General features: G+C 41.0%; 1 protein-coding gene across 1 annotated transcript in view; it reads right to left on the minus strand.

The window, feature by feature from the left end:
- Positions 1-206: 206 nt before the first annotated feature.
- The window catches only part of ANO9 (anoctamin 9), a 48,100-nt gene continuing 36,048 nt past the window's right edge, over positions 207-12,258 (minus strand). The window contains exons 17-24 of the mRNA XM_044425642.1: positions 11,766-11,863; positions 9,832-9,995; positions 8,550-8,702; positions 7,454-7,601; positions 4,896-5,012; positions 4,256-4,349; positions 2,992-3,104; positions 207-1,293 (exon numbers count right to left, since the gene is read on the minus strand). Coding sequence (XP_044281577.1) covers positions 1,266-1,293; positions 2,992-3,104; positions 4,256-4,349; positions 4,896-5,012; positions 7,454-7,601; positions 8,550-8,702; positions 9,832-9,995; positions 11,766-11,863 — 915 coding nt within the window. The 3' untranslated portion in view covers positions 207-1,265. The remainder of the gene's footprint in view (positions 1,294-2,991; positions 3,105-4,255; positions 4,350-4,895; positions 5,013-7,453; positions 7,602-8,549; positions 8,703-9,831; positions 9,996-11,765; positions 11,864-12,258) is intronic.

The following is a 12,258-nucleotide window of genomic DNA, read 5'->3' on the forward strand; positions in this document are numbered from 1 at the left end:
GCCTTTCCTGCACAAAAGCAACTGCGACTGTGGCCATCTCTCCACTCGGGGGGAAGTGGGGGGAGATGGCTGCGATCTTGGTCATCACCCAATGCGGAGTTCGTGATGCATGTCAAAATTTTAATGAAATTTTTGTTCGTGACCCAATTTGTTAATGAACTAAGGCATTTGTGAGCCAAGGTACCACTGTAGTTCCTGGTGAAAAAGTAAAATGAAGTAATGCACAGATGCACAAAAATGTATTTATACTCACGCACACATAAACTTGTCACCTCTGAGGGACTTTACTTGTAGTTTGAATGATAGCATCTACCCCAGTAGCTCATTAGAATGACAAAAATAAATATTTAAAATACAAATAAGGCCTTAGGATACTTTTAGTTCTGAACTAAGCATCCTATCATTTAGTGAGGTAGGTAATTGCTTCCACATTATAAACTGACATAAAAGAAACCTGTGCCTATACTGAATGATATATCATTGACCAAACCAAGGAATTTGATCTGAAAGTCCTAAATGTAGCACATACAGGAATTACTTGGAGTTTCTTTATCAACTCTGAATTTGAAGAGCTGTTTGGAGACTCCCTTGGGATTACTGCCCAGCAGGAAACTCTAAAAATAATTTTTAGGTGCAACAGTGTACATGTACCTCTGGATTGTGCCCAAGGAAGTCACACTATATAAACATACTTCTAGGCAAATGAAGGAACATTAGAAAAGAAAGGGGGGAAAACGTAATTGTGGTATTACTGTACCTCTATGAACTTCAGAGTCTTTAAATTGAGAGATTTCCTACTGGCTTATGAGCCACGTTGATGAACCATGCAAGTCTGAGTCAGTTCTGTGTGAGTTCTGTGGCTGGATGCATTGCAGTAACAGCATGTGTCAACTCTTAAGATCTTGCCTGCTACTTATAATACAAAACTAGTTTTGGCAACACCAAAATGATTTTAGGTTTAACATGTTACTTTATTGCCTGTGTAAACATTCCCACATCTATCTTGTACTCCGATACTTTGCATGTTTTTATCATTTCATTTCACTTCTCCTGGGACATTGCAATATTCAAAGCAATCAGACCATGCAAAATACCTTTGCATAACTCCAATTCAGTGAAAAGGAAAAATCCAAGAAAATCTAAGTAATAGATCAAGTTACACCTGCAGTTTCCAGCTGGGATCTTCAAAGCCAGTAACACCAATCTGTTAAGCACCTGGATCTAGGATTTCTTCTCTTGACTGCAACATCCTCCTCAGCATTTCACTATACTTCTGTGGAGTCATCCATTTCTCTAAAATATATATAGAAATAGCTCTCATAATTTCAGCCCCTGCTGTCAGTCCTGCCTTTCCCTCTACTATGCGTCAGCAACAAGAAGAGAAGGAGGAACTACCATCAAGTGTTCATATGTACTTTCCTCCCAGCCCTCTTCCTGGCTGGGAGGAAAGTACATAGAAAGCAGGCAATAGTGGCAAGAAGAAACAGCAACACCCAATGGCAATAGCTGTGAGGAAGACCACACCGTGAAGGATATATTTATTTATTTTATTTGAAATATTAATAGACCACCATTAAGGCAGCTTCTAATACCTAATATTTTCACTGCTTATAGTAAGAAAATCAAACTTCCAAACAAAATTAAGCATTAATAAGAGCCAAATATTTTAAACTAGATCAGTGCAATAACAGGCAAACATAATTTAAACATTTAAATAAATGTAGCTAAACATTATTTCTGTTTGAAAACTTACAACATTTCTATTAAGAAAAAGCTGGAGAAAACAAATACACTCATAGGTCTTCTAAGGTCTGTAGTGACAAGGGACTGAAGCACCCCAGTGGACACTGTGTTCTAGAGCTATGAGGCCACAGCTGAGAAAGCCCTGCCTCATACTTGCCAGCTTAGTTATTCTCATGGCTGGGTATCTGAGTAGAGCTTTATAAACAGCTCAACAATGCTGGCAGGATAATATGGATGAAGACGGTCCTTCAAGCACTTCAAACTGGGCTTGGAAACATACAAGTAACTAATACAACTGGTGTAGGTAAGCCTCACCCCCACCAAGACTCATGTGCCCATGTTTTATACCAGGTTAAGCTACTAGGCTGTCTTTAAAGGCAGGCACACATAGATCATGTTACATCCATCCAGCCTAAACATCACAAGTGTCTGGCATTGTCCACCTCTGAGGTCCAAATACCTGGTCCAGTGGAGGCTGATTTCACTAGTCAGGATGGGCAAAGGTCTAAATAACTAATAGTAACAAGGGTCTAAAAAGAAAGTGTTAGGTTTCAATCTTCCAAGCAGTTTGTCTCCTCAGATATAAAAGTTGAAAATTATCCATAACATTACAAAAAAGTGTATTCCAGCTCTTTCAAAACAATGGCATCAAAGTTGGTGGAGTTATAACTGACCAGCAAATTGATCAAAAAGTCTTCTGAGGGCTTAAGCTGTGCATTACAGTGCCTGCACCTTGGAAGCCTTTTAATTGCTTGACACAACTGTACTGGATATTGAACTTCATTGAAGATGGAGAAGACTTCTTTTCTGTCAACGCTGCTACAGAAGGAGGTCATATTCATATAATCTGATGTACACAAAACCTGGGATACCACTGACTCTTTCAAACTGCCTATTCAGTCTGAGTTATCAGAGGCTCTGCCTTGTTCACTTTGGTTAGAATTCTTCAGTTTATCTCATTTTCCAGTGCATAAGGTATGGCTCACCCAATGGTATGCCAGGATGAGCAAGGAAAGGCTGGATACTTTGCTATTTACAATTATTAATACTTTGTTTGAGAAAGGCAGAGTTCTAGAAGACCTCAAGTCAATAAATAGTCAATGTGAAGAAGCAGAGGGAGGAAAGAAAATAGCTTAAAGAACACACACAAGCTTGGAAGAGACCAAAATTTCTCTAATCACTGACCTGCAGTTTGTCTGTTGCTTGGTCACTTGAAAGGATTATACATCAAAAAAATGAAACATCTACCTGAGCCTTTTAAGCAGACGTTCACGTTTTCCTTCCAGAAGGCAATTCTTAACTCTCCTGGGGACATCAGGCACATACCAGGCTGCAATCAGTTTGATGCACAGAGCCACATGCTGCAAAGGGCCAATGGGCGGATCAGATTTTTATTCCTCACAGCGAAGAGACTGCAAATCACCACCTTCCTTGACAAACATGGCAATTTGTGGCCTACTAGATCTTTTGATCTATGGCTCCCACCATTCCTCATCATTGGGTATGCTGGCCACAGCCAACAGAAGTTGTGGACCAAAACAGCTGGAGGGCAGAAGTTGCCCACTCCTATTCTAGGTAATGATCAACAGTAGTCAACACTATTATGCTCTCAATTAATTTACACTGGTTCTTTTTCAACAATTGTTTCAACAATTGACACTCAATTGTTGTATCCATTAAGCAACATGAAGAAATTCTTACTACATTGATCTAAATGCTTCCTTTTTGTTATAATTATGCTGGACTGGCAGCATTTTAAGCCCACCAATGTGATGTGTCAAGACACAAGCTGAAGTGATGCCCCCATTATAATTCAATACAGGCTGTCTATTTAGTCCTTAGCCAAGGCTAAATATGGCTGCCCATAGCTAACTGGCAAAAGGTTTCTGTTCCTGAAATCAGACAAAATACAGAATTGCATCTTCACAACTAAGCAGGTCTGGCCTGTACAATGGATGGAAGATTGCATGGGTACCCCATTTGGATACACATTCTGGGCAAAAGGCAGAATGCAAAGATTACACATAAAGATTTAACAGCTTCACAAAAGAGAAGGTTTTGACAGGTTGGTTTCTCTTGCCATACAGCTGTGCCCCAGTTGTCATGCCATTCTGCCTGCTGCCCATGTAAAGTCTTAGTTGCTGGCAGGATTATCTTCCTTACTATGGAGCTGTTAAAGGAACTGTACAGATTGCTTGCAGATCTTGCTGTGTTTCATGTATTCAACAGAGGAATCAATTAAAACATTGGTATGGGGTCAGAATCCCAGGCCTTCCACCAGCTTATTTATGCCAGTGCAACTGAAAGATTCTTTTTTTATGTGTTAAATTTCTCACCAATAACAAGAAGAGTTTGGCATAACTCAATCACAGTTTGCTGAAAGAGGCTTAAGATGCTGTCATATTGCACTAAGCATGTCGCTCTTATATTTTGGTTCAGCTGAAATGAACATGCTGAAACTTGGCCCTCTATTCAAGACCTCATCCACTGTTTTTGCAACTAGAACACTTACTTCAAACAATATAAGGAAGGCAAGGCGTGCAGCAAGAACATGCCAAAACTGGACAGAATAACCGTAGTCATCACTGTTCCTGTAATCTCGGTATCTGCAAAAAACCACATAACACTACAAACTGTACAGAAGCACATGGTCAGACTCTTGTTACCTAATATTCTTGTCTGTTTTAATAACAGGGTCTTAACTATGTTTTCTGCAAAAGATTTAACATGGCAACCCCTCTGGATGTGGTTTTAACATTGGCTATTAATATTATTCATTTTTACTGTGACTGTGTAAGCCAATTTGAGAGCTTTCTTAAACAGAAAAGATGGGATAAAAATGATCACTGTTCATTTTTCAGAGGCTGATTATGGAGCTGGGAAAATAATTTCATTTCTGGTAGCCCACTGGAGTCCTCACTACTCATGAGTAAGTAGATCTGTAGGCAGGTAGCCATTCAGTATTCATGCAGTCTGCTCAGATACTGTAAGGAATATTGCAAGATAGCAAAGTTCTTCATAGAGGCTCCCACTTTACTATGCTGTACTGAAGGGAAGGAGGCCTGCACCAATATATTGCTTAATGGATCGAGCTGTGCTACTTCCAGGAAGAAGCAATGGCTGTGGGAGCAGCGCCATGCATTTATTACTACCTGCAGTATTTTATCTCATTCCCCATGGAATCCTGAAGATCAACTAGATTCTTGTAGTTCTCAAAGTCCTGGACACTGAAGACGGAAAGGCTGTAGTTGATATAACCTGTCATACAGCTACAATCAACAAAAATGGTAATAAATCAGTTGGGGTGCAACATGTTCCCACATTAATTATACACTGGCAAGAAGATGACAATTTTCAACAATCTGAACATTTTGGGTACTGGTCATTTGTTTCTCAGCTGGGGGCAGGACTTCTACATTTTAGCAAATCAATTTGCTTTGACCTGTACTTGCTAATTTGTTAACTCCTTTTATTCCTGAAGTGGAACTTAGAGATACAGGCAGTTTCTGAGTTACAGGCATCTGAATTATGAACAATCTGTACTTAAAAAATGAACTGCCATAAAGCCTTTTAATTTAAAAAAGAACACACACTACAGGAAAGCATCATCACCAGAGAGAGAGGAAATGGAAGGGGAGGGGAGGAAGCCCTCCAAAGCATCACCACAGAAAGTGAAAGGAGAGAGAAAGAGGTCTCCAAAGCATGCCTTCTTGACCCACCCAGCCAGGGAGGGATGGCACCTCTGGCATTCCTTGCTGCAAAGAGGAGGCACTGGTGAGTTGGGGCAGGGAAAGTTAAAGATATTTGTGTGTTTTCCACTTTCATAGTGGTTCTGTGCCCCTAACCTCCGTGAACGTGAAGGGCCAATGATACATGATCTGACTTGTATACAAATTCGACTTTATGACAAATTTCTATTTTCTCAGGACTAGAACTCATTTGTAACCCAGGGACTGCCTGTATATACTAAATTATGAAATTCGTGTGTTTTCTATAGTTTATTAGCAAACAGATCTGACTTTGCTTGAGTTTGTAAAATTGAACACACTGTGCCCACCACATCAGTATGCCACCATGGTTGCTGGCAGCCCTAGGCATGACCCCCCCCCCCCACCATGGTACCCTCCTATAGCCACCTAGGGGAGGAGCTGAAACACTACATTCTCCTGCAATGTGGCTGCCTCACAGCAGCAGGAAAAATGCAAACATATAATCTATCCTGCAACTGCAAAGCTACATGCTGATTAGGAAGTCTGCTTCCTAGTAACTGACAAATGGTACCAGAGGTTTCAAATATACACAGACACATTTAAATTAATTACAATTAATAAATGTATTTAAAAAGTACATTAACCCTGAAGGGCGCATCACTGGCATTCCTACAGTATGCATGCCAAGTCTCAGGTGCCTATGAGTTATGGTCTTGTTGTAATAGTACTGACAGACATTCTCTTTTAATATTATAGAGTACCTTAACTCTTTTCTATTTCATGTTAGAAAAGATGGAAACACTGAGCTTTCTCAGTGACATTTAGCCTGATCCTGTGCTTACTGGGAGAACCTTCCCTGACTTTGCTGTTCTATGAAAAAAGAAGAAAAGGTTCGGTGATATCTATCTCAATTAAGTTGCAAAGCACTTTACAGACATAGAAGTCTTAGATGTTTTGATGAGGGAAGTATTTTTGCTCAGTTCAATACCTGTTGGCCCCAGTGCACTTATGTAAGATAATCAAATCAGCTCAGGCAATAACTGAACACTATTAGATATTTCTGTAGGGAGGATTCAAAAAAGAACAAAAATGTTGAGTCTCTCTCATATACATGTACCCAAATACAACTCACATGCAAAAGGTCTTTTAAATGTCACCCTCTGATAGTCGCATTTCACCCATTTTAACCAATACTGAATTCTTCCCTTGTCACAACTTGCCCCACGAACAGTGCGTGATGGTCTTGCACAAAGAGACTTTTAGCTTGTAGGAAAAGGGTCCAGTTCTAGGGCATTACAGTCTGTTAGATTAGTCTGATTTCTGAGAAGGCAGCAGAGGGACAGAGTTGGAGAAATGCAGTTTCAAGGTGACCTAGTAAAGATTCACAGGCAGAGCATGAGAATCAACCTGCCTTGGAAAAGGAGGGAGCCATTTCAGAACTGGTGGGGGAGCCAATTGGAAGGGAGTTTCTTGACCCTGTCAGGAGACAACAGGCAAAACAAGTGGGCAAATTAAGAAATGTCTGGCATTCCTACCATCTAGCTCTTCAGCAGCAGGGGCCACCTTGCAGGTAGAGTCGGAATCTTTTTGAAAGGGGGGAAGGAGGAGCTTGAACTCTTTAAATGGGCAGGTGCTTCTCTCACATCTCAAATAGAAAGCTATTTTGATTTATACTGTTTTATAACCTGTTAAGCTTCAACTATGAGTTGGTACAGAAATAATACATAAATAAATAAATAATAGGCATGTGCTTCAAGTTTCATCCGAATCTGCTGGAATGACAAAGGGAGGGAGAGACTTGTTTATGCCAATTATCAATGAACCCCATTAATAGTTCTCAAGATGTAGCTATCTTCTATATCTTTTACTTTGCTCTTTGTCATTAATCATATATTGTTTATTATTATAGATTACCTTCACTCATTTTTGTACCAAGAGAAAATTAATGAATTGACATATAGTCTGTTGACAGCCACATAAACTTCTTAGTTGATACTCACTCTACGCCAGTGTTGTTCTTCTGCAAACATGGGCCATAGATGTATTTGTACACTTGCATGGGAATGAAGTCTGAGGTGATGGCTATCACTAGGCCATTGCCAATGACAGCCAAAATACCAATTGCCTCCAGGACATACAACCAGATACCTGTAAAAGAACAGAGATTCCCCCCACCCCCGCAAAAAAAATCAAGTTTCCTAGGTCAGTTTGGCAGAAAGGGCAAACTCCCCCTCCCTGGCCTTATACCCTCAAAGTATTATAACTTTCCTGCAAACTGTTTTAAGCACAATGTTTTTCTGGAAGATGCAATATAGAAACAGACAGATTATGGGCTGTAGACAGATTATGGACTGGTGGCTCCAATGTAGTGAAGCAGTATATGTACCTGGGGTTTAACACTGAACTTTAAAAGACTTATCCATGATGCTAAATCCTATTCCCTACCTCCAAAATATGCTCAATATCATGGATATTGCCTTAAAAGTTCAGACTGCAGCCCAGAGTAGATACACTACCCCACTAACACTGCAGCCACCAGCCTCCGCTGGATTATAGTAACTCACTAAGTGTGAAGTATTCCTGAAACATGCAATGCCCTATCTTTTTCCTGGAGTGTCACAAAAAGTGGGGCAGGATTGAGCTCCTCTGCTCTCATTCTGCAGCCAGCATCTAATTGAATTATTTACTGAGGGTTTGTGCCAGGACCAGTGTAAGCCCACGAACAAACACTGTGAAGTCCAGACCTGGCAGGGTGTACTTTCCAGTTCAAGGTCTTGGAGATCAGCAGCAGGAATTCAAAGAACTGTGCTCACCTCTGTTGACCAGGCAGAGGCAGAAGGATGGTCAGCTGGTCGGCTACATGATGTGAAGAGAATGCTAGACTAGACTGACCCTTAGCCTGAGCCACAATGGCTGTTTTTAATGTTCCTGGTAATGCTGCCATTCCTTTTTTGAGAGCCACTTCTTCATTCAGCACATTGAGTGAATAAACTATTTCTTCAAAGAGTTTGGTATTGCCAATAATAACTGCAAGATACAAGATGCCTCTGCTAAGTGCTCTGAAGTGGAAGCCTTTCTCTTCAGTCTGCATCTTACCAATGTCGTTGGCTTTCCTGGGCACCATGCGTCTCTGCAATTTCACCATCTTGATAGCATCTAGCCGAATCTCAAAGACGTTGTTGATACAGGCCAGCAATGGAGCAAGAGGGAAGGCAGCCACAAAAATAGTGGTGAAGCTATACTGGATCACTGGGGATTTTTAAAAATGGAGGAGTATGCTGAAAAGAAGCAACAAACTGAAGACAAATTCCTAGCAATGCCTATGTTTGCTGGGCAGAGTGTGTATATATACTGCAAACCAAGCCAGCATGCTACAGAGCAAGCAATGCAGACTCCCTCCCCAGGCAACAATCGTTCATGGCCATCACTAATGTTGACCCTCTGGCAGCCCCGGGGCTAAATCAGTTTTGGAGAAGCTCAGGGGATGCATTCCAGTGGCAGGTGATGCAGCTGTGCCAGCCTACATATTGTAGCTCAAAACTTTAACTGCCACTAAAGGACAGGCATTATTATTATTTCCCCACTGTTTTCAGGAAATAGTGTAAGAGCGTTCTTTTTCCTGTCCAACAGGTGTAGTCTTGATTAATTTCCTTGTATATTTCTGCTGTCAACAAAAGCAGGGAAGTAAAATATGTAACACACAAAGGAAATGAGAAAACAAGGCAACACATAGGTTAATTTGTTCACAGTTGCAAAGGGTCAGAGGAAAAAATAACAGTAAGAGAAAAAAGGAACCTGGTGGTGGCATTTCAGAAGCACCAAAAAGAGGAAAAAAGACTGGTGCTTTATAAGTGCACCAAAATGTGGTTGGGGGGAATAATATCTCATTATTTGCAATGTAATTCTCTCACTTGAAGGTGCTGGACTGAAACCCCAGAAAAAGTAGGGAAGGAAAAGGCATAGTTATCAGAGCTCTGAGGGGGCATGAGGCAGGGTGGGTTCTGCTGCAAAGGTGCCTGGTATGCACACTGAAGGATCAAAGGGAAAGAGGGAAAAAACAAGGTGTGACAAGCCCAATAGTTTTTTGAATGCACCTTGGGGTTGTTCAGTGAGCAACCAACCACCGTGGCTTATTCACAGGGTGTTTTAACAAGCTGAGCAAACTCACTCAGTGTAATGAGGGCTAGAGCAAGAACAGAAAAATAACTGGACTAGTTACAATAATTGGACAAAAGGACAGGAGTGGTTAACAATGGCTTCTTTCATTCCATTCTTTCACTGATTGATCAAATAGGCAGGCACCTGACTAAGCATAATGTATCTCTGCTTATCCTTGCAATTTATCTTCCCCAAAGCCTTCTCACTCGACATCACTTACTCATCTCCATAAATTCATTGAAGACACTGAAAGAATTGACTTCATTAAGCTGGTAGTTCCAAAGCCATTCCTCCTTGCATGGATCCTGTTCTGTCTCTTCCCTATGATCCCTGCTGTTGATTGTTGTCTTCCCATTCATCAGCCGGTACCTGTATCGTATCCAGCTGCAGTGGCAAATACATAGCATTAAGCAAGAAATGTCAAATTTCAAAATACAAGGTCTGTGAGCTGCCAAAAATGTTCATGAACATCCATCTTTATGGTGACATCAATAACCTTTCATGAGGATCTTCCAACTGCCTTTCTATGGGGACTCTGACAAGTACTATTCTCTGATGAAGGCCTGGAATGGCTGTTCTCTGGCTGTTGCATCAAACCATCTCAAAAGGTATCATCTAAGGTTTGGATGCTTTTCCTAAGTGAGTGGTTCCTCACAGGTTTGATTCACACTTGAGGTGGCTGCTACACTTGCCCTGGGATAAAGTAGAGCTCCTAGCCCTGGGCTGGGATCCACTGAAGAAGAGGTACTGTTTCTGAAAACTATATGCAAGCAATGCATGTGCAATCCTAGCTGTGTGATCCAGGTAGCCTGATAAAGGGACTACTGCAGTGACGCAAGTCATTGCAGGCATGTGTCTAGCTCCTACAAGAATGCATCAGTTCTCACAAGGAACGCCTAACATGTGAAGGGCCGACCTTCACCCCACCTCTTACGTGCCCAAGGTGCTCATGTAGGAAGTGCTGTACTACTATACTATAATATATAGCATGATGCTATCAGGTAGCTTCCAAACAATTCAGTAAATAAATTCATGTGAACTGCCTACTGCATGCACATCTCTCCCCTTTTCCTTTTCCAGGAGATGAAAGGCTTCCTTTATTTGTGCCAAACACAAATTATACAAAGTTTTGTTATACAAAATGAGTAGTATAGAAGATGTGCCAAACACAAATTATACAAAGTTTTGTTATACAAAATGAGTAGTATAGAAGTTGTTAACAAGTAACATAAATCAAAGTAACAAACCCTCTGGTTTAAGTGAGAAGGCTTATGCCCATGTTAGAAGCTGATACTAAAACTAAAGACTCACAAAGTCTTTGAGTCCCTCTTCAAAAAGACTTTGCTCCACCCTGAAGGAGGTTCACGCTGCTTGATGGTAAGACAGCAGCAATGCCATGTGTTACATAATCACTCTACTTTTTTGGCTTGATGACAGTTCATTGGGTTGGTGAACTCAGACTCATCCCCCTGAGACTCTCCTTCTCCAGTGTCTCCCACTGAACCAAAGGCAGTTTGGTTCTCACCAGCAGCTTAGCTAATCTCATTCATTAACTTTGACAATTCAGTAACACTTTCCAACCTCCTCTTCACCTAGTTCACTTTTCAGGGCTGAACTTCCTACTTTGGGAAACTGTTCTTTGAGAATACTGGGGACAATCCCTACACAACCATGAAAAAGACAACAAGATCATGAAATCACAGCCTCACCCCAAGAGAATATCATTCACATAACAACTCTCCTACAGGTTGTTCTGCATATGAATACAGATCAGAACATGTCCAAAGACTGAACAAAATACACTTCAACAGTCATCACATACTGGATCATTGCTCCCTTCAGCCCAACCAGCACTTTCAATGATCTTGCTAGTCTGGGATGATGAGAGGTGTAGTCAAACACATGAATGGCACCATGCATGGAGAGAATGCATTACACCAAGGTTCCATGTCCTACACCTAAATGTTCAAGCAAATACACCAAGTCCCATCTTGCAAAATAAAGGAATCCCCCTGGCCTCATTCATATACACAGTTTCTTATTTTTCTCATGTTAAAGTACAATTCATCAAATATTCCCCACAGAAGGAAGTGTTATTAGTACCCCCACTTCCCCACACACAATACCCAGGTCATGCGAGTTACGCTAACTTACGGAAGCATGTACTCCACCAAGTTGCTTAGGGTTTGCTTTAATGTCATGATTATGGTCAGCTGCATAAAGAGATCTATGAGGCAGCCACTCGGGTGGCACTGGAAAGAAAAAAAGAAGAGAGAGAAACTGTTGCTTTGAATGTAAAGGCTGCTTCCAGTGTCACCTTTTTTGGAACTGTCATTTTATAAAAGACTCTTAGGGCAACCATCCGAAAAGGCTCTACATCTGCACTACTAATTCATGTTTACAATTATTATTTTGCCTTTCAGGAGCTCAAAAGAATATATTCAGCCTTCTCCCATTGTACCCTCACAAGAAGGAACATAATAAGTGGAGCACTTTCATACAAGGCTTCTATCATGCAATCACCTGCTTTATTCATGGAATGGGGTGCGAGGCTCCCAGTGTTGTCTTCCACTTAAAATTTGTGCTTTCCCATCCCTTCTTCATTACGCACACACAAATCCATTCAGGAATAAAGAACACAATAGCT

This window comes from Varanus komodoensis, unplaced genomic scaffold (genome assembly GCF_004798865.1).
Source record: "Varanus komodoensis strain SLA01 unplaced genomic scaffold, ASM479886v1 scaffold16, whole genome shotgun sequence".
Lineage (NCBI taxonomy): Eukaryota > Metazoa > Chordata > Lepidosauria > Squamata > Varanidae > Varanus > Varanus komodoensis.